We start from the raw sequence: 24,642 nt of genomic DNA on the forward strand, positions 1-24,642 counted from the left end.
TGTTGAATTTAGTGCCCACCCAAAATAAAATAACCACCTTTAGGATATTTTTGAGCATTTTTTGACAAAATTTAAATACTCTTTCATCGTTCCGCTTTCATAAATATTAGAAACAATACCAAATCATGGTTAAAATGCCGCTAATGCTTCTTCAGATACTGTATGGTGTTTCTGGCCCTTTTAACTCGAAATTAAGGCAAAGCACGGTGTACCGTTGTGACGTAATTTGGTTTATAAATTTCGTTTTCCATGAAACTTTGCATACATGTAGAATTTCATATATATATTTTCATGTAGCATTAGAACTCCCTCCAAAAAACTCTGCCATGAAATATGTCAATTATTTTATATTTATAGACTTTATCCGTGAATTGATATTTTATATAGTGTCTTTCTATGTTGTGATGTTATATTATTATTTCGGGTAAGGGTGAGGTTAATACTCATTAAAACGTTTATACCCGCTGCATTTGTTTGCACCTGTCAAGAACATGATTTGCAGTGATAGTCGTTTGTTGATATGGTTCATAAGTGTTTCTAGTTTCTCTTTTTTTTTCTTTTTTTTTTTAAACATATATTAGACAGTTGGTTTCCCCGTTTTAATAGTTTACACAATTCATTTTTGGGGCCCTTTATAGTTTGCTGTTCGGCCAGTCTGATCCCAGGTTCCGTGTTGAAGACGGTACTCTGACCTTTAATGGTTTACTTTTCCCATAATTTAGGAACTAATTAAAATCAGAATGCGGCGAAAAGGAGTAGGTCCGGTAAGGACCGATTTTGGCCTCAAATTTCAGGTTCATCTAACGAAAGTTTTTGGCCACTTTTTAAACACTTAAGTGTCTATTTCAATTGATTCGATTAGTTAATGTGAAAGATTTTAACTGATTTAGTCCTTAAAAACGCTCTGATTCAAGCGTAAATATGAAAAATCTATCAAATATGCCAAAATACGTCACTTTTTAGATGGTTTTTGTCAAAAATGAAAGTGGCCGCATCCGTGTTCATCCTCAACCTTTATATATGTTGTGTATTATCATCAAATACAACTTACATTTCAATATTATGAATGAACACGAATGCGGCCACTTTCATTTTAGACGGAAACCGTCTAAAAATTAACCAAAATGTTACAATTTTGAAGATTTCAGTAATTTAGCACGACTTAATGATGCTAGAACGCGATATTTGTGCATTGTATTGTCAAAAACAGCTCATATTTATGTAGCAGAAGCATTTTGCTTTCCAAAATATAGCTTAAAGATTACATTTTCACAATTTTCTAAAACTGCTATATTTTGGGGCCAAAAAGGGGTCTTACTGAACCTACTCCTTTATATTTCCAAAAAGAAATAGAACAAAAATACAGAACTCCGAGGAAAATTCAAAACGGAAAGTCCCTAATCTAATGGCAAAATCAAAAGCTTAAACATATCAAACGATTTTGCAACGTCTGTCATATTCCTGGCTTGGTACAGGCTATATGTATTGAAAAAAATGATGGATTAAATTTTATACGGCTAGCTAAACCTCTCACTTGTATGACAGTCGTATAAAATTTCATTATATTGACAAAGATGTGTGAAAAAAACAAACAGACATAATTTGTTAAGGAAATTTTAAGTTGCTGAGAACTGGATATCGCTACTGAGGAGCCTTAGTGTAACTCAGAGTTTTCAGCTAAGCTCTAAGGTTTGAATGAGAGCACGCTCATTTAAAGCAATGCTACTTTGCTACTTAAATGCAGTGGCAGATTTGTCATGCATTATCAGGACTAAAACTTCTCAATATTATATTATTTATCATATTGGACAAAAATCGATTGTAAAAATATTCTGCCGAAAACCCCAAAACGTTCTTCCGCTTACATCGCGTTCCAACTTGGAATTATCATCTGTGGTTTTTAGTTATTTCAGCACACTCATTTCCGGTTTACTTCTAACTTCCGCCTATTAAAAAATCTTGAAAAATGTTATGATTAATTCGGTTAATAGTATAATCATGTAGGATTACGAATTAACAAGAAAATGGCAGAAGGTAGTTCAAGAGAAACGGGAAGAGAAACATTACCACAAAGAGGCAAAGTCAATAAAGGTAAATTCACAGAAAAATACAAATCAGTGTTACAGAAATAAAAATAATATTTTTGGGCATCCACTGCTAATCTTGTTATTGTCTTTTAACCTGTTAAAAATATGAGACACTATTGAAAATCATATCCATGGAATAGACAACGTTTTCTACACCACATACATTTAGGTCCTGATAAGAAATCTTGTTAGCAGAACCTAGGACTATCAGTTACCAACAGTTTCACAAAGCTCAGGACCATTGTCATTGTACAGTGCAGTTAAAGCGAACATGTTTCCAAACTCAATACACTGCAATTATTCATGGAGTTACACACCAGGAAACTCCCTATCCCTCCCTAAATTCTGGAGAAATTTTGGAGTATTCCCTTCGACTTTCACATAATTCTGCTACCTTTTGTTTATTGTATAAATTATATTGCGATATCTCTCCCAGCACAGTGTCACACTGTGTCACACAAGGTAAAAATTAATTGCCATAATTCCTCTGATCAATGCCAGCACACGACAGTCAACATGGTCAAGGTATTGAAATTTTTTATGTAGTAAAAAATTGTATTTCCTGTCTATTTACATGTACATGTAAAATGTATAATCAGGTTACATGTAGTTGCATGTATCTAATTGCTTGAAACAAATAAGAGATTAAAAGAAAAATGTTGTCTTCATTCATTCAATTATATCATGTATATTGGATTAGATAGTTTTATTTAAAAAAAAACTATAATTGATTTTGATATTTACAATTCATATTGTTTAAGCCTGTTAAGTCTGTACTGCATTTTCTTACTATATGATTGGTTAGCATTTGGACAGGAATACTTCCATATCTAAATCAACCTTGGTACACAAATATCATTTTATGTTGTTTAAGCGTGACATTGTATTTGTCTTAAGATGGGTATTAATTGAATGAATGAATGAGTATGAACTCTGTGCAATGTAAACCTATGTAAAATACCATGGTCATCGGTATGGCAGTATCATGCTTTAATGGTGCTTCAATGACTCGTCGTTGCATAATATTTACTTAGGCACAATTCATATAAACTTGTGTGTTGTATTTTGGACAGTGATTGCAATTTGCAGAACTGATATACATTTGTACCTGTACAAATTCCCCAAAACAATTTTAATCAGTCTGATGCCATACTCAGAGCAAATTAATATTTAGAAAAATTACTACTAATAAAGACTTACAATGAATGTACAAGTATGTACATGTATGTACATATTCTCAGTGGTGGATCCAGATGTTTTTACAAGATGGGTCCCACTGACTGCCTTAGACAATGTTAGAGGGGACATGTTGCAGTCATGCTTCAGTGACTCCTTATATCAATGTATACATGTATCATCAACCAGATTTTTTTCCATGAAGATCCATGTATGATTCTTTATTTCCTATCACTATCTTTGACTGGATATATATATATATATATATATATATATATATATATATATATATATATATATATATATATATATATATATATGTATACTAATATAATATCTGAATATAAAGGCATACAAAAAAGATACAAGGAGAGTTATAATGTTGCTGACGAAAAAATATTTTTTAAAAATATCTTAAGTCCCAATCTGCAAGATTAGCCACTAGTCCAATGCCCTAGACAAGTAAAATTTATAAAACTTTGTTAAGACACATAAGAAAAATGTTAGAATACATGTTGTTGTACATGTATATATCTTTAGACTAGTACATGTAGACTGTCTCACATGTGTTGGATTAATTCTTTGCCTCATTATATTTTTAGGGACTTTCCGTTTTGAATTATCCTCAGAGTTCAGTATTTTTATACGACCGCAAAATTTGAAAAATTTTTCGTCGTATATTGCTATCACGTTGGCGTCGTCGTCGTCGTCGTCGTCGTCCGAATACTTTTAGTTTTCGCACTCTAACTTTAGTAAAACTGAATAGAAATCTATGAAATTTTAACACAAGGTTTATGACCACAAAAGGAAGGTTGGGATTGATTTTAAGAGTTTTGGTCCCAACATTTTAGGAATGAGGGGCCAAAAAGGGCCCAAATAAGCATTTTCTTGGTTTTCGCACTATAACTTTAGTTTAAGTTAATAGAAATCTATGAAATTTTGACACAAAGTTTATGACCACAAAAGAAAGGTTGGGATTGATTTTGGGAGTTTTGGTTCCAACAGTTTAGGAATAAGGGGCCAAAAAAGGGCCCAAATAAGCATTATTCTTGGTTTTCGCACAATAACTTTAGTTTAAGTAAATAGAAATCAATGAAATTTAAAGGCAATGTTTATGACCACAAAAGGAAGGTTGGTATTGATTTTGGGAGTTGAGGTCCCAACAGTTTAGGAATAAGGGGCCAAAAAGGGACCCAAATAAGCATTTTTCTTGGTTTTCGCACCATAACTTTAGTATAAGTAAATAGAAATGTATGAAATTTAAACACAAGGTTTATGACCATAAAAGGAAGGTTGGTATTGATTTTGGGAGTTTTGGTCCCAACAGTTTAGGAATAAAGGGCCCAAAGGGTCCAAAATTAAACTTTGTTTGATTTCATCAAAAATTGAATAATTGGGGTTCTTTGATATGCCGAATCTAACTGTGTATGTAGATTCTTAATTTTTGGTCCCGTTTTCAAATTGGTCTACATTAAGGTCCAAAGGGTCCAAAATTAAACTAAGTTTGATTTTAACAAAAATTGAATCCTTGGGGTTCTTTGATATGCTGAATCTAAAAATGTACTTAGATTTTTGATTATTGGCCCAGTTTTCAAGTTGGTCCAAATCGGGGTCCAAAATTAAACTTTGTTTGATTTCATCAAAAATTGAATAATTGGGGTTCTTTGATATGCCAAATCTAACTGTGTATGTAGATTCTTAATTGTTGGCCCCGTTTTAAAATTGGTCTACATTAAAGTCCAAAGGGTCCAAAATTAAACTAAGTTTGAATTTAACAAAAATTGAATTCTTGGGCCTCTTTGATATGCTGAATCTAAACATGTACCTAGATTTTTGATTATGGGCCCAGTTTTCAAGTTGGTTCAAATCAGGATCCAAAATTATTATATTAAGTATTGTGCAATAGCAAGAAATTTTCAATTGCACAGTATTCAGCAATAGCAAGAAATCTTCAATTGCACAGTATTGTGCAATAGCAAGAAATTTTCAATTGCACAGTATTGTGCAATAGCAAATATTTTCAATTGCACAATAGCAAGAAATATCTAATTGCACAATATTGTGCAATAGCAAGAAATTCCAATTGGATTTCAATTGGAGTTATCTTTCTTTGTCCAGAATAGTAGTTGAATCAACTTAAATCATTGTTTTATACAATATACAATGTATATTCACTTTTACTACCAACTGATAGATTAAAACAATCTTTACCATTCAGTAATAACAAGCACTTTTTTTACATTTTAATATTTTATGATGTATTTAAATGAGTAGTTATTGTTGCAAACTTCATTAGAAATTTGAATTGAGATCAGTTTTGAAATAAGGGAAAGGGGGATGTGAAAAAAAAATTGGGGGGTCAATTTTTTTCATTTCAGATTTCATAAATAAAAAGAAAATTTCTTCAAACATTTTTTTGAGAGGATTAATATTCAACAGCATAGTGAATTGCTCAAAGGCAAAATTTTTTGTTTAAGTTCATTAGACCACATTCATTTTGTGTCAGAAACCTATGCTGTGTCAACTATTTAATCACAATCCAAATTTAGACCTGAATCCAGCTTGAATGTTGTGTCCATACTTGCCCCAACCGTTCAGGGTTCAACCTCTGCGGTCGTATAATGCTGCGCCCTGCGAAGCAACTGGTTGTTATTTAACTTTTTAATACACACTATGTCATGTATGTTAATTATGGGTCTCAAACAAATGAAATTAATATATTAAAAATTGATTTTACTTATACATATATATGTCTTTTATATTTGAAACCATTTGAACACTAAATAATTCTACTAAGAGTCAGGGCAGTATTTTATATTGGCCAATTTTACACAGTAAAACCTGTCCCTGTGGATGACACATATACATTTACCAGACTTTAAGTATTCTGATTTCCCAAGGATTTTCTTTTTATTTGACATTTGTAGCTTCCAGTTCTCATGGTGCAAGTATGTGTAAGTATGTTTGTTGCTGGATAAATACTCTATGTGCCATTTAAGAGCCGATTCAGAAGTTTAACTTTTATTCTTGTTAATTTGAATTCACATCTACAGTCTGAAGATTCTCACATGTTATTTCTTGTCCAAATATTAAGAACAATATTAGCTCCCTCGTTGCCATGTTGCAATACTATTACTGAATTGGTTCATTGCTTTGTTGGATTTATCTAGGCTATATATCTGCATCAGAAATGTGTGGCAAAGTTACAATTTTGATAATTGTTCTTTATCTATAGAGGGTACAGTGCAAGCAGAGTGGGAGTGATTGCGAACTCTTTTCACTGAATTATGAGTATAGCGGTGTGACACCGTGAATCACAGATATTACTCCCAATTTCCTCAAAAAATTCTCTCAAAACACTGTGTGGCTGTAAATTGGTTAATTGCCAATCCAATGTTCTTAAAATTTACGATGTGTGTAGGCTAATTTTGGAGGAAATTGGGAGTATAATCTGTGATTCGCGGTGTTACACCGCTATACATGTACTCATAAACTCATGAAAGTAAACATGGTAAATCCAGAAAAGACTTAAGATATAACAAATTTATAGATGTTATTATTATTTTGAACCTTCTAGGGTGGTGTTAACTTTCTGTGATTAATTTAGTGTGAAAATTTTGTCTTTCTAAGTTTCTTATGTGTGATCATACTCCTTACAGATGTATAGAAGCAATTAATATGTGGTACTTGTATCTAATGTACATATTACAGTAAATTTGTTGATCAACTTCAATGTTCAAAACACCATGTATTTTTTTTTGAAAATTATATGATATAAAAAAGAAGATATGGTATGATTGCCAATGAGACAACTCTCCACAAGAGACCAAAATTACACAGAAATTAACAACTATAGGTCACCATACTACCTTCAACAATGAGCAAAGCCCATACCACATAGTCAGCTATGAAAGGCCCCAAAATGACAATGTAAAACAATTCAAACGAGAAAACTAACGACCTTATATAAAATATAACATAGGCATAGAAAATGGTTACTGAAGCCTTCAGATTTTCCAAACTTAAGCCCCAAATGTTATCTTCGAATGGTTAGTTTTAGTAGGTAATATTTTGACAGTCCAACATAATAATTATTTAGTTATCCTGAGAGGATATAGTAAATCTGGGTTAATTTCAATCTGTTTTAAAGTGGTTTGTGGTTATGTATGTATAACTTGATTTCAGATGAAGTACATATATGTCCTATGGCAGTTTTGATCATCTTAACTTGCCTAGTAATACATTTGTATTAATTTTAAAGATGCAATTTGTACATGTACAGTTGTAAATTTTACATAGTACAGCTGGCTGAATTGTTATATTATTAAAGATGTATTTATTGTAAACATTGTAAACTAGATATATTCATAACATGTTCAGAATTCCCTAGCTGTTTTTAAAGCATCAGCTTTCAATTTATTTGTCTTTAATATGCATTGAAAAAAATGTTTTCCTCTTTAGAATACTTTCCAGAAAATATTAAAAACCTTAAACATGTGTCTTTTAATACTTTAAAAATCAGTTCTAATGACCAATACTCTGCTTTTGAACTCTTTTTATTTTAAATTTGATATTCATATTGCATAGTTGACAGAAAATTAAATTTGAAATACATGTAGATAAAAGTTAGCTAGTTTATTTAATGAAAAAAGTTTTTTTTTTGTTGCTATCACAATACATATATATCATTATATATTACAGTTGTTTTAAAATTGCTATAACTCTTTCAAATATTTTTCCTAGGCAAAATCAAAACAATACAAAATAATTATTCCAAATGCATGTTATACTATGTAATCTTCTACTTGTTAAATTGTATGTAAAATATTCTTTGTAAAGGATTTTGTGTAGTACCACATCAGCAAGTTTATTTTTGAATTATCCAATATAACCTGACTGCCCAAGATCAGTCTATGGAAGAAGCGATTCAATAAAAACTTTTCTTATATCAACGAGCGATATTGTCTTATATCAACGAGTTGCATTGTGGGAAATTTCAGACGAATGTTAGCATTTGTACCAAGAAAGACCGATTTCTCGGCATAAAGTAATGACTCTTTTCTTAAAAGAGGGTGAATTTAACACGACATACGTCTGGTGTATAATTTCAATGAATTATTTTATGTAATAACAAGCAAGGTGTATTTATACGAAAAAATTGAATTGTTGAATAAATGAAACATAAATGCACGATTTATCATTTGTATGTGTACACATTCTATAAATATCATGTAGCAAATTCAGTGGAATGCAATTGAGATTAATTCAATTGTTTGCTAAGCCAAAATCACCTATAAGTCAAAGATACTGCTATATTTTATTATATCAATGCGATATTTGTCTTATATCATAGCGATGATTTTTTAATTTCAAAAAGAAAACTGCAAACATAATTCAAAACTTAGATCATGACCGGTTTAATGTTTTAGGATCAATATCACTAAAATTTCGTAACTGTAACAAAATTAACGCTTACATAAACTTATCATTTCGAAAATATTGCTTGACCCTATTGATAGTTGAAAGTTTTAACAACCTGTTCAGTCTATTGTTTTCAATCACATGGTTTAACCAACTAATTCTATTTGAAGTAATGATGCAATGGCAGATTTTAAATGTGGTTGCAAATAGTCTACCGACCTATTAGATTCTAATATATTGGTCACACTGCTATAGCCTATCCACCTTGGTAATATCGAAATAGACAAAAAATATCATTACTTAATTCATTCAAACAATCCAATCCAATACAACTCCAAATTACAATGAATATTCAAATGGTAAAATAAATAATCCAAACAAATTAAAATGTACAAATGCTGTTGTCCCGAACTTTGAAGATACCAACTGAGTAGCCTCAGACTATAAATTAGACAACTTCAGATACAATGAAAATCAAAAATCTTGTCAAAAAGAAAATGTATTTATTATTAACATAGAAAAAAAATATTGAGAAGGAAAACAGTTCTTTTTTATATCAAAGACTTTTCCCGTTGGTAAATCGAAATCTCTATGAACATAATCAGCTCGTCGCGTGGACGCTATTTTACATCGCGATGACCGTGAGGGCATTCCGATGTATTGTTGCCACAGAGATTTGACTTTCGTTTTTTTACTAGTAATCGATCGTATAAATACGCGAACATTTCTTAGTGCAAAATAACAATCCGTATCGCTTGTTATAAATTCATTTCTTCAATGTGTACTAAAAAAAAATGTTAAGAACACAAATAAATAAGATGTAAATGTCTTTTGACGTTAGAAATGTGTATATATCTTTTCTATATTTATAAATTTAGATCGCACAGTTTGAGGACTGGAAAGTAGTTATTTATAAGGGGAAATTTTTTAAAGATTTATAGATATAAGAAGATAATGCATGAGTTCGAATGAGACAACATTCCATCAAAGTAATAATTGTTTAAAGTAAACCATTATAGATCAAAGTAGGGCATTAAACACAGAGCCTTGGCTCACACCGAACAACAAGCTATATAAGAACAAAAGCATTACTAGTGTTAAACCATTCAAACAGGAAAACCAACAGTCTAATTTGTATAAAAAAGGAGATTCAAAAGTAAAGGTCAGATTTTGTCGAATCAATCTGAACGAGGACAGTATGATTCATCTTTGTCACAAGTTAGTTTCATTGTTATCAATAAAGAAAGTCTTCCATGCGTGCGTTGCAAGAATATCGGATATATATTATTTCGGTGCGTTCATTATAAAATTTGCTAAATGTTATGAACAATCATTTGTATACTTAGCTATTTGATTACGACATTGTTTATTAAACCCTTATTTGATTAGTTTTGCTTCCAAGCCCAATTGAAAAATTTGTAAGATGTTATCAAAAACAATTTGAATTTAAGCGATGGTCTTAAAACTGCTTAACATACAATACTACTAAGAAATAAAATCACAAAAATACTGAACTCCAAAGAAAATTCAAAACAGAAAGTCCCTTATCAAATTGTAAAATCAAATGAAAAAACACACAAAACGAATGGATAACAACTGTCATATTTCTGACTCGTTACTGGCCTTTTCAAATTTTGAAAATGGTGGATTGAACCAGGTTTTATAGCGCTTAACCTCTCACGTGTATGCCAGTCTCGTCAAATTCTGTCATGTTTACAACGATGCGTGAACAAAACAGACATAATAGATAAAATTGTCAAAATATGGGTACAGCAGTCTAATATTAATACTAATAAGTACTAATATTGATATAACAAAAACACCGCTATGATATTTTAAAAGTATCGCATTGATATTTTAAAAGTATCGCATTTGTTTATTTATGTATATAAGAAAAACACAGCACTTCAAATTTTACACGGACATAAACTTGAGCTTCTAACTAACTTCTGAATGCATATTTAGACTCAATTTTTGTTGATATTTGAACAATAAGTTTTAAGGTTAGTATTTTCTTAATTTTTCGTTGCCGAAAACAACATTTTCCGCATGGAATGTCTGCATATTTACAATTGATATTAGACAATATCGCTATGTGATATAAGAAAAGTTTTTATGGATACGCTTCTTCCATAGACTGAAGATACAGCCAAGGTTTCTGATTGTGGTGTTGAACAAAAAAACCTTTTTCTAGCATTCATCCATTGATTGATTGTTGTTACTGCTTTTTGTACAGTAACATTTGTTGTCATTGACATTATAAATATACATTAAATGTGACTGTTTAATATAAAATTTAACTTTGCATTTTGCAATATAGTTACCATACTATGTAGGTTTTATATTCTGTTGATGAAATAAGACTTTTTACAAGGATACTAATTACCATGAAGACTGTAGAAACAATATGCTATCAATTATTTGTTTCTTGAAGCTTTTATGAGGCAATTCCTCATGTCTAAACTGAATATTATGTAACTTTTGTATGTAGTAAATCAATAGATACTATCCTCAGACATGTACGCTTTATGCATCCTAGTTTACAGATATAGTGTCTTATCATCCACAGAATTTTATTGATGACGTTTTCATGATGTGATGCTTGCTGTGTATTTTTGTGGCTAGGTTTTGTTATAGATCATATATCCAAAAGAATACCTTTTAATACATTTGCTTGTAGTTTCTAAGTGAGATCTGAGGTCTTTACTGTATATCTACATCTATTTTAGATTGTTATGTGCCTGTTTGTTAATAGGGTGGCCTGTTTTAGAAAACTATTTAGAATGTATTTATCAATGTTAATAATTAAGATACATGACATGCATGAAGACACTCACGATTTACTTATCAGGTTGTGATAAGAAAGAAAACCCCAACGCTTTCAGTTTCATACATACACCAAGACAACATGAAAGTTATGCAAACAATGGCTTAACATATATAAGTATTGCCATTTGTTTACTAGATAAAAGTTAATCCGTAAATACATAACATGTATCTTCTATTTAACATTACTAGGTCATTTATGAATGCATTGTCCATTTAGCTTCACAAGGTCATTTATGGATGCATTGTCCATTGAGCTTTACAAGGTCATTCATGGATGCATTGTTATAAGTTATATTATATTATAACAATATGCTTCAATTTAGTTAAAAAGCCAAATATGCTGACTGCTAATTTTTTTTATCTAAAAGCTGCTTGCTCGGCTGCTTGTTTTGTTGAAAAACTTTCATTTTAAGCTATAATATTTAAAAATACTAGCTACAAGCTAGGCTATTCTACAGATACAGTCCAGTAGCTACACTATGTAGTAAAATTTATCAATTTTTATTTTGGGTCACATTACCATATATACATTGTATATAAATGTCAGACAGAATTTAATCTTGTTCAGTTTTGTTGATTTTCCTTTATTATGTATAGATGCAATGAAAAATGAATAAAGTTCTTAATATTCACCTTTAAAGTAACAATCAATCTAGGCAATTTCAACAAGGTTAAAATTTATGTGAGCTAGTCATGCATTCATTAACTTAGCCTTACAATATATGTAGATAAAAGTTGTATTTACATATATTTAGCCTTATATATAAATATCCTTCATCAAATGGTGTAATTATACCTATTAAATAGATATCTTGACTCATTCAATTGGAATGACAATTAAAAGTTGGTCTTTTGTCAGTATGTAAAGAATCATTCTTTAAAAGTCATATATAATATGAAGACATTGGAAAAGAGAATAATAATTTTCCTTGGTTAAAAAATGGACAAAGTAAATTGTTTGAAAATAAGTTGCAGTGGTTATTTAATGATTTTGTTTTGCCATTGTCAGCAAAATTTATGGAGGATGGTACATATCCTGTGTAAACAAAAGCCAGCTAGTGCTTTGAAACTTAACAGGAATATTGTAAATATGTTGAAGTTGCATCTACTAGTATGGAATTGATTGAGCATTTTTTCTCATTTTCAAGACATGGAACTTAAGTCATTTTTCAGCAAAATGTTGTCCCAAATTTTGAAACCTAGCCATTTGAGACTTTGACCTATTTATCATTGATATATTTTCTAAGCTGTGATTTACATATATTTTATTCTGCTGTACTACATATATAGATTCATGAGGATAAGTTATCAGGAATGAGTTGGGTTTTTTTTTGGTTCTGGTTAAAGAAGTAATTTCCATTGTTTACCACTTACTTTCTGCAGGGATACCCATAAGTCTTACTTTCTGCAGGGATACCCATAAGTCTTACTTTCTGTAGGGATACCCATAAGTCTTACTTTCTGTAGGGATACCCATAAGTCTTACTTTCTGCAGGGATACCCATAAGTCTTACTTTCTGCAGGGATACCCATAAGTCTTACTTTCTGCAGGGATACCCATAAGTCTTACTTTCTGTAGGGATACCCATAAGTCTTACTTTCTGCAGGGATACCCATAAGTCTTACTTTCTGCAGGGATACCCATAAGTCTTACTTTCTGCAGGGATACCCATAAGTCTTACTTTCTGCAGGGATACCCATAAGTCTTACTTTCTGCAGGGATACCCATAAGTCTTACTTTCTGCAGGGATACCCATAAGTCTTACTTTCTGCAGGGATACCCATAAGTCTTACTTTCTGCAGGGATACCCATAAGTCTTACTTTCTGCAGGGATACCCATAAGTCTTACTTTCTACAGGCATACCCATAAGTCTTACTTTCTGCAGGGATACCCATAAGTCTTGTACAGTAGCATTTTGTTTTGATTTTAATTGGATACATTGTTTGGTTATATGCATTGCTAACATTTATATCTTATACTTCAATAAGCATCAAGCTCTAAAGACTGTTAATGTGACATAATTGTCTGTCTAAATTTGTCACTTTTGTCATGGTTATCTGTTTTTTAATTATACTACAAGATGCACATCTGTTGACCATTAATACAAAAAATGCCACACTTTTGAATGCAAAATTATAACAATGTGACTTTAATCTTGGTGCAAAGTAAAATTGTTGCAACCTGCAAGTTTTAGTTAATTGTATTTTTAATGGCAAGAATTTACCCTCTGATAGTGTCAGTTTTTGTACCAGGTTTGAATTTATTAGTAAACAAGCTTAAGGGTGGCAATGTTTAAGAGACATTTTTATAATAGATATATATATATATATATATATATATATATACATATTTGAAATGAATGATGACCACAGAAATTAGTGAGAATTTTAGGTTTTGGCAATAATGAGGATATTATAACAAGGGAAAAGTAACCATGCAACATCATATCTTTGAAACCCTCCCTTGAAAACAATCATTACTACTAATTTATTATGTAGGATATCTGTTTTGTTTGATGTATGCTACAGGTATAAAGAGATTGAGTTATGGCGTATTGAAAAAAAACTTGAGTTGCATAATAACCATGACGATGTGTTTAATGTAGAGATACATTCACTTCTGACTTGTAATAATCATAAGAATTGTTCTAGTATTGTAATGGAATGTGCCATAACTCCTTCAACATATAGTACTACTGTATTTACTTGATATACTGTCTTCTTTTTAGACATGCCAAAATTGAGATATAGAGGAAAAAACTGAATTTTTTCTTAAATCTTTATCTTTGATTTAATTGATCATTTCTGAAAAGAAAATTCAGAAATGTTATGATAATCGACTCTTTAGACAACATGATAACCAATTTTAAGGGATTTTTTATAATCTAACTTTTTAAAAAAGAATTACTTACAAGTGGAGATGTGTTCTGAACTACAGTTTGCTTCAAAGACTGTGGAGTGTTAATTGTTTTTAGTGATTTGTGTCTGTCCAAACTTAGAAAGAGCCATGATAAGTGTTTCTAGATTAATCGAAGTCACTGGTGGTGAAATCTTTCAATTGCAGTTTCCAGTGATGGAATTGAGGAAAATCAATCTGTAATAGATTCCTTAAGGAATTGAATTTGATGGATTTAATTTATTTGGATTTAGTTTTCAAATTTCATCAGCTTCATTTTGACTGTTAAAAGGCTTTTAATTGCAACAAGTTGAAGGCGGTTAATATAGTACCAACATCTGAGTCTAATAACATTTGAATTTGGAATTTATCTGATCTGTTAATATTAATGAACAAGGTTAATATGTGAAAAAAATTATTTGAAAAATATTTAATCGCAGTGAGTGCCATTACCATTTTGTGAAAAGAAAACATATTGCAGTTTCTTTTTAATTAAGATTCTGTTCAGGAGTGTATCTATTCCATTAACAAATGATTAATGCCATTTTTACTATGGAGAAAATAACACTGTATGAATGAAATCTAGAAACCTTTTTTACGCTTACTGGAATAATATTACATTTTAAGAAAATACAATACTTAAATTGTAAAGTTGAGAGATTTTAGTTGTATTGAGAAGAGGATATTTAATGTGAGAAGTTATTTGAAACATGAATGGTGAACCTTTATTTTGGATATCATATTGCTGCATTTGAGAACTTTTCGGAACATAATTAATATGCTAATAATGATTTATTGTACTAGAGTGAGATGATTTTTTTTGTGGGAAATTCATGATTATTGATTGTAAAATAGATTAAGATTTGATGCGAAATAATATCGTACATTTTTAATGTCAAACTCAGCTGTTTCCATGTTTAAAAAAAAAAACAATCGTTGAAGGACATTGTATACATGTATACATGTACAACTGCATTCTTGAAATTGATATGGATTTAAAAAGACTATGCATTCACATTTCATTTTTTGTTTCAAATACATGTTATAGAAATGTGATCTGATATGTTGAATTTGGTAATAAAATAAAATTGGAATATCGTGGATAATTATAAATACTTTACAATACATTTTTTGAATACAATGTGTAAATGTAGCTTGGCTGCAAAATCATGGAATACCTTTTTAAACATTGAAAAAGGTTTGAATTCATATTTGTTGGGATTGAAAAAAAAGTTGTGTGTTAGAATTATTTAGTGCAATTTAGTGTTTACACATATTGATGGATGGTCGAAAGGAATATTAATGATACAAATCTGTGCTCTGAAAAGTCTTAATATCAAATCTATTTTGTAAAAAGGTGCTTTTTACATTGAAACTAGAACAGAACTGTATGTGTCGCTAATGAATAAAATAATACTGGATACATTGTGACAGTCTGAAAGCTTTTCTTATTTGATTAGTGCATTGGTTTTGCTCTGACAAAGTTGAAACACCCTATTAAATTGAATTATAAATCAAAAGACCTCTGTTACATAACAAAAGTATAAACTGTTATTTAAGGGTTTATGAAATGGAATTAATCAGCTGCAGAGATCATGATATGTGGAATAGAATAACTTGTATTGTGGTTTACCTAATGGATATATATGTGTGATTGATGATAATTAAAATCAAAGCAAAAAGTTTAAAGTTGCATCTTTGAGAATATTACTTAGTGTAAACAATGAATAAGGAATTAGTCCTAGAAAGGAAGGAACATTTGTCTGATCCTGTATACATGCATCGTAGGATGAGACTACATAATATATCATTAATGAGACAGTACAGATTAGAAAGTAAATATTATAGTTGTCTCCCTTGATTTGTATAATATGTTTTTCATGTTCCTGTCATAATTCAGACATTCCATCTTTGAATCAGTTGGTCCTGTGTTTTCAGTTCTATGTTGTCTGTGAACAAACTGAATTCAAATAGGCTGATCTCAGGTTCAAAAACTGAAGTTACTTAAAAACCAATTCAATTGAAAAATGGTAAAGATTGACAATTATTGAATATAAATAAAGTTAAATATAATTCTATACTGCTAGCAAAAGAGGAATTACATCATTGCTTTATATGATTGATTGATGACTGCTGCTTTAAGTAAATAGCAAAAGGCTACATTTGGGGGAGTGCTACATCAGTACATGTGTAAATAGCAAAAGGCTACATTTGGGGGAGTGCTACATCAGTACATGTGTAAATAGCAAAAGGCTACATTTGGGGGAGTGCTACATCAGTACATGTGTAAATAGCAAAAGGCTACATTTGGGGGAGTGCTACATCAGTACATGTGTAAATAGCAAAAGGCTACATTTGGGGGAGTGCTACATCAGTACATGTGTAAATAGCAAAAGGCTACATTTGGGGGAGTGCTACATCAGTACATGTGTAAATAGCAAAAGGCTACATTTGGGGGAGTGCTACATTAGTACATGTGTAAATAGCAAAAGGCTGTATTAGGGGGAGTGCTACATCAGTACATGTGAAATTTCCATTTAATATTAGTTTTTTTGGGACGAAATGAGTCTTAGATTATAAGATTAGGCAAATTGAAATATTAATCTTCTTTTTATTCAGAATTTAATTTTAAAAACTAGACAAGTAATTGATGTTCAAGAGTAGATCCAGGATTTATAAAAAAGGGGGTTGTAGAGACCCACCATTTAAAACATTATGTGAGACACTTGTAATAAGAATCTTCTAAGAAACAAATAAATGTTTGCCCTCCCCTCTTAGGCTCTAATTATAACATTTCAAATTTTCCCATTCCTTTACAATACATGTACATTGTAACTTGGACTTATAAATAACTTCTTAATATCTTGTGTAGCCTAAGTCTACTGTAGAGTTTCTGATCAGAGATGAGTAGACAGATCTTAACAAATGTATGAGAAACTTGTATACATTGACTCATATATGAAACCACCCACTTTAAAACAATTAAAATGAAAGTGACTATTTCCCTTAGAATACTTATAGTAAGTGGTGACTACATCTAATCACTTTAAAGTTGTGACCATACACTGAAATAGTTGCTGTTTTATTGTAATATTTTGGGAGTTTTGAGAATTTTCGTACTTCTGTGCTCTTATTGGAAATAATGACATCATGGTGTGAAGGAAGACATTAAACCTTTTTCCCATGGCTAAAGTTATTCATCTGAATAGGTTTGACTTAATTTTCCATAACAAATGGCAATCACTGCATCTATATATCACAGTTTAGCAACTTTTATGATACAATTTTTCAAACAGAAACAATATAAATTACATATAAGAATAAGAATAAGAATAAGAATAAGAATACTTTATTAATCCAATTATGGACCCTTGCGGGTTTTAAATTTCATACAATGATTACAATGATTTGTTATAACAATGAAATAATAAAATGAAATACATGACAATAGAACTCTGAACAGTTATTGCATGCACATGGAATAGAAAGTAATATGGGAGACAATCAATCAATTTCTGTAAGGATTATCCCCCTTTAAACAGATATGGTGTTTTGAGTTGCATACAAATGATATGCAGCCTCAACTGATTAGATATAAGGGTATTTTTCTCCCATGTACACACAGCAACCAATTACTAGATATTTATGTATATAATTATATTTTTGACAATTGCAGGAATATGATAAGCACCTTAGAGTTTTACTGCAGTTTGTTTATAAGCATTTACATAATAATAGAAGAAATATGCATACACATAAAGAAATGTGCACTTAAATTAAATTTTTGAATTTAAAATATATATATATAGATAAACTAAAAGAGATTTAGCCATTAACAGAATTTGTGGATCTCAATTGAAAACTCTGGATAAGAAAAATGCATAACTTTTTCAGTATATGTTGATCTTCAGTGGTCATTAACCATAAAAATTTTGATTTGCAGTCCAAGTTATTGAAATTTTGACAGTGTTCATGAGCTTGTGCAAACAGTGATTCTCTACATTGATTATACAATGGACAGTTAATTAAAAAATGAAACTCATCTTCAATATCATTATGAGAACAAAAATTACAAGTCCTCTGTGACCTTTCTATAGGTTTGTTCTTATGTCGCTCTTTTTCTACTCTTAATTGGTGAGCACTTATGCGAAATTTACATAAAATTTGTCTTGATTGAAAACTTTGAATATCAAGATATTTTTCCATTTGGAAATTACTTTTATGAGAAAAATATGTATCTAGCTTTCCATTAACATTATCTTTATCATTGAACCATGCTTTTAAAAATAATGTCTTTAACTTTTTCATAATAAGTTGTTTTAATCTATTAATTGAATAATCAATACAATATGTTTCTTTCAATTCAAGCTTTTGTAAAATAAATTTAACAGAGGAATACCATGTTATAGTGTTATTTTCATGCATATCTTTGTTACATAAAAACGCTTCTTTCAATAAATTTGAGTTACAATGATGTAATCTATGCAGATAGCTTATCATAGATATAACAATATTAAAATATATAGGAAATCTACCTAATTCTGATTGTACAGCAACATTTGTACTTTTATTATTTAAGCCTAGAATATGCTTACAGAACTTTAAGTTCATTTTATCAGCAACATTATTCTGGTATATTTTTTCAAGCACATTTGTAGCATCTTTTTTACAGGAAGCAGAGTTGGTTTTAAACATTCCCCATATCTCTGAGCCATACAAAATAATAGGTTTAATGGTATGGTCAAACAGATGTAAATTTGTTTTAATACTAGCATCTGAGCCAGATAAACATCTATTAAGTTTATATGAAGCTTTTAAAGATTTATTAAATAAGTCTTCTTTTGCATAATTAAATAGGCCACTTGACTGGAATATAACTCCAAGGTATTTATATTTGAAAACAGTTTCAATTAATTCACTTTTAAAATAAAATGGTTCTTTTATGTGGCGTCCACTTTTATTAAAGATTAAGACTTTAGTTTTTTTTAAGTTTACATTAAGGCACCAGGTATCACAGAATGATTCCAATGCCTTCAAGCGCTTTTGAAGTCCATCTGCAGAATCAGAAAATACAATGACATCATCTGCATACATAAGACAGTCTATGCGACTAGTGCTGAGTTTTACACTATCAGGACAATTTAGTAAACAGTTAGGTAGATCATTTATGAATAGATTAAAAAGGGCAGGGCTTAAAACATCCCCTTGTCTAACCCCAATATAAGAGTTAAAACATGGACCTAGTTTGTTATCAACTTTTACTCTTAAATTATTAAGTGTATACATGTGTTTAATTAACTGGTAAAATTTTCCCCCAATGTCTGACTTGAGCATTTTGATAAGAATACCTGGGTGTATCACAGTATCAAAAGCTCTTTTAAAGTCAATAAAACAAGCATAGAATTTACTTCCCTTACAGTTAGTATATTTATCAATTAAGCATTTGAGGATAAACATGTGATCTGTTGTCCTTGATTTATTTCTGAAGCCAGCTTGGCAATCAGTCAAAATATTTCTCTCATCTAAATGTTTAGAAAGTCTTGTATTTAACACAACATTAAATAACTTTCCAATACAAGAATTTATAGCTATACCTCTGTAATTTTCAGGGTTATTTATATCTCCTGATTTATGTATAGGTATACAGTATCCTTCACACCATAGCTTTGGATATGTACTATGAGCAAATATTAAATTAAAAAGTTTATTAATGCAGCCTATAAGGGCTGTTTGTCCAGCTTTAAGCATGTCGTTTAGTATCAGGTCCAGACCACATGCCTTTCCAGGTTTTAAGTTGGTAATTGCTTTAAATATTTCTTGATTAGTCACTTTATAGTCTAATACATTTGACATGTTCTCTTTTTCTAAATCAACAAGCATGTTATTTAATAGGTTTATTTTTGATTTATTGGTATCAGATAGAGAATTTAAATCTTGGAAGTATTTTGTCCATGTGGAGTTATTTATAGAAGTTTCTGGGGTGTCCCTAGTTTCTTCTGTTTCCCCCTTTAGTTTATTTACAAGGTTCCAGTATTCCTTTGGATTCTTAGTTAGTAGATTATCAAGCTGTTTAACAATTTTTGATTTAAACTCCTTTCTTTTATATTTTTTTAACTTTTTGAATTCTCTATAATGTTTAAAATAATTATTTCTAATATTAATATTATATGGATTTTCAGACATATGCTTAGCCTTAATGTTTAATTCTCTCCTTTTATTGTAAAGATCTTGATCATACCATTTTTTCTTATTAATAGTTTTCTTTTTATATTTATTAGATTTGAATTTGAGTGACATTTTTGCTGCTTTAATAATAATATTCTGCAGGTCAGTAGCAGCAGAGTTTATGTTTGATTTATCTTGATAATTGTTAGTTAGAAAAGCATTAATATCCAGTTTACAAGATGGGTGACATAGAGCATCCTGAAATTTTTCCTTTGAGCAGTTGGTCCATTTAAATTTACCTGGAAAATTTTGAGTATTTTCATTCTTATTTATAAAAACAGGACAATATGAGGCAAGCAGCATACATGATACCTTACAATGGCAATCTGAAAAACAGGGAATAAAATTTGATACTTTACAATTCAAAGTATGTTGAATCAAATCTTCCGACATAATAATATAATCTACCACACTTGTGCCATTAGGTTTAAAACAAGTAAAATTACCATTTGAATCACCCAACATACGGCCATTCAGTATTCTGAGTTTTAAAGTAATACATAGTTGAAGTAATTGCTTGCCTCTAGCATCAACTTTATTATCACAACTATTCCTTTTCTGTAACCCAATATCATATTCATATTCTTCATCCTCCATTGCAAATGGATCATATGTATCATTTTCTATAAAATCTAATTCTGACCCAGTCCTTGCATTTAAGTCTCCACATAGAACTATGTGACCCCTCTCAGCATAATAATTTGTTATATCTTTTTCTATAGTTTCTAATGGGTCATCATCTGACTGAAATATATAACTAGATGATGCTGGGATAATGTATGCCAAACATAAGAAAATATTTTTGGCGAAATTAAAGAATTTTTTATCCAATTTGACCCATTGATAGTCTAAGCTTGTATTTTTCAATATCTCAACACCAGGTAAAATGGTATTTTTAACAAAAATGCCAAGACCACCAAAATATCTATTGTTTGCTGATTTTGGTCTGCAAACAGGAAAATACTTATATCCTGGAAGGACTATATTTACACCTTTGCCAATATGTGTCTCAGTTAACAGTACTATATCATAAGCTGTTATATCATTTAAGAAATTAGAATCTGTTAATTTATTCAGATTTGCTGAGATGAGGCCACCGATATTCCATGTACAAAATGTTATGTTAGATATAAATGTTCTATTTGTAATACCTTTAATAAGGTTAGTACTTTTATTCTGTACTTTAGTCATTGGAACATATATATAGAAATGTTACTATTATTTTTTTATTCTAATATTTAAATGAAAAAAAAAAAAAAAAAAAAAAACCAACAAAAAAACAACAACAAAAAAAATAATAAACTAGCAAACAAATAAAGTCAAGTGGATAACTACAAGAATTTACAAAATAACAATATGTCAATAAATGTTATTCAGTAAATATGTTTATTTTCTTGGTCGTCTGTAGGGTGGACGGTCTCTATGGTTGGAATTGCCTTGTTCTCTTCCATTATCATGTTTATAAAAACTACTACGCCTTGATTGCTTAATGTCCAATAACGAGTCAATGGTCATATATCATGTATATACTGTGCATTCAGGAATGAAACTGCATATTAAATTTAAGAAAGTCAAGATTTGTGCATTCATGTATCATCTAGTATAATTTTTTTATTTTACCAACCAACTAATATGTCGACAATGGCTTAGAATTGAAATGCATGTAAAATTATCAAATACACACACTTGAATTTCATCAAATCCTTAATAAATTTAAAAAAAACAAACAGACAAACTGGAAAAAATTCAAAAACGGTCACCAAAATGTCAGATGACTTTTTACCAGAATTTCTGCCCCTTAGTGAAATTTTTTAACCAGTGTAAACATTATTTGCAAGTGAGCTATTATAAGCTCAGGAACCTGTGATCTTGATAACCCTTCACTAGAAGGTTCAAGAATGCTAAAAGCTTTATAAAAGTCACAGGGAGCTCAATATATTTACTGAGATTTTATACTTGTAAATGATGAGTTTATTAAAAGTAACAGGTTTTCGTACAAGAATTATTGTTTAATTAAGTGTCATATGGAATTTGTTAGCTTCACATCAAACAATTTGTTCTGTAAGTGTATTCCGGTAGTAGTTAATGTGATATGAAAGCAAGATTAAGACTCTTTAGTTGTATAATTATTTTACTGCTCTTTTACAGTTCTCATTTGTGTAAACATGGTAAATAAAGGATATCTCAAAATTACAGTAAATTGGCATTCTTCAACCTTTTGCATTAATATTAATGATATTCCTAAGTAAATGAAATAAAAATAATAGCTAACTAACATGTAATGACAAAAAAGTGTTCTATTTAAGAATTGAATGCTTCTTTTTGTAAATTTATTGGGGTGTAAAAGCGTTGACCGAAGTACATTTTGTATGAAGCGTGGAAGGGCTTCATTCTAAAAATGTACGCACGGTCAACGCATTCAATACTTATAATTACATTTTTTAGCTATGATCATGAAAACACGAATTTTAATTATTTTATTATTTAATTCACCTGTGCACTTTATTGTTGGAGCACGTGTTATCATGAGTGAAAAGTTGTATTGAGTAATGCAACTGCTTACGGAATAACATGTGATGTGCAGTTAGCCAATCAGAATAAATTATTATAATGAAACATACATCTAATGTAATTATATAAGTATATAAATATATAATTATGTTTTTGACATGAAAACAAAACTATGTTTACATGACCCAGGGTACATATAGTTCATTTTATTTTAAATGCATTATTCCAGAATTCAATGCTTTTTGTTAAAGTTAGATTTTGGGCTTATGCAAAATTTGGCTAAGTCAATCCAAGCCTGAGAAAGAGAAACCCTTGAGGTACTTATTTTTTTATGAGCTGGAAATTTAAATAAAAATGACTGCATCCTTGATATTTCATGGAACGTATATCATGTATATGACTATGGCTTAGCTGGGGATAAACTCAATATGGAATGTCTAAAGTAGATCAAGCTCTGACTCCTCTCAATCTAAAGAAATCTTAATATTTTTGAAAAAGTGTAAAAATTTCCTGTGAACACCATATTAAAGGTCAAAAAAATCTGTGATCAAAATTAAGACGACAACAACTTACAAAGTTCCTAACTTATGACTGTGTTTGGGTGCATTTAGTTATTTGACATTTGATGTAAGGTGAAAATTTCATATGTCATTTCTTTATTTACCTGTAAAAAAATGATATAATATATATTTAGAGATTATGTAACAATTATCAGGTTTAGTTCACTAACTGTTCATCAATTATGTACATGTATATGATACCTGTAAAATTTACAGGAATTATAAAGTTAAGATAGTATATGAGATAATCCTTCCAAAGATATGTTATCTAAGCAAATAATCCAGACTTTTGCCTATTTGTGTTTAAAGAAAAATAGGTAATAGTACTAGGTTTACAAAAAAATCCCAAATTGTTACCCATAGGTTTACAATTCTATATTAAAGTACATACATCTCAACCTTGTCAACAAACTGCCATTAATTCTAAGCTGAAACTATGAATTTCCAGTACGCTTGTATACAAATTTTATCAAAACATTAAAGGCAAGAACGTATTCAGGATACAACAAAATTTGTTCACCATATTGAAGGTATTAATATACTTGAAAAAAGCTTATCAACAGAAATATATTAAACAGATATCATGGATATAGTGAAACCAAGAACACAGATAGTCATAAATATTCAAATAAATAATTGTTTCTTCTTTCAGTGTGCCAGCAATGGTTAGTTCATGAAGATGGAGCTTTAGCCTATCAATTACAGAATAAAGAAAGTAAGTCATTACAGAAATAAAAAGGTGTGATATAATTGTAATTGGCAATGAAACAACTCTCAACCAGAGACCAAATGACAATGAATTTAACAACTATAGGTCACCATACGGCCTTCAACAATGAGCAAAACCCATAGCTCATAGTCTCTTTGTTTTCATTGTTCCTTTATAAAAAAATTATCTTTATTCTTCATCACATTGAGATGTCACTCTTATAAAGA

General features: G+C 30.1%; 1 protein-coding gene across 9 annotated transcripts in view; it reads left to right on the plus strand.

Moving 5' to 3' along the window:
• Positions 1 to 1,921: 1,921 nt before the first annotated feature.
• Positions 1,922 to 24,642, plus strand: part of LOC143057621 (uncharacterized) — a 46,444-nt gene continuing 23,723 nt past the window's right edge. For 8 of the 9 annotated variants that reach the window (XM_076230954.1, XM_076230963.1, XM_076230957.1 and 5 more), the window contains exons 1-2: positions 16,119 to 16,245; positions 24,359 to 24,421. In XM_076230954.1, the coding sequence (XP_076087069.1) occupies positions 16,134 to 16,245; positions 24,359 to 24,421 (175 nt within the window). In that variant the 5' untranslated portion in view covers positions 16,119 to 16,133. Of the gene's footprint in view, positions 2,092 to 16,118; positions 16,246 to 24,358; positions 24,422 to 24,642 lie in introns of those variants that run through there. The other variant, XM_076230961.1, reaches the window with a different exon arrangement.

Source organism: Mytilus galloprovincialis, chromosome 13 (assembly GCF_965363235.1).
Source record: "Mytilus galloprovincialis chromosome 13, xbMytGall1.hap1.1, whole genome shotgun sequence".
Classification (NCBI taxonomy): domain Eukaryota; kingdom Metazoa; phylum Mollusca; class Bivalvia; order Mytilida; family Mytilidae; genus Mytilus; species Mytilus galloprovincialis.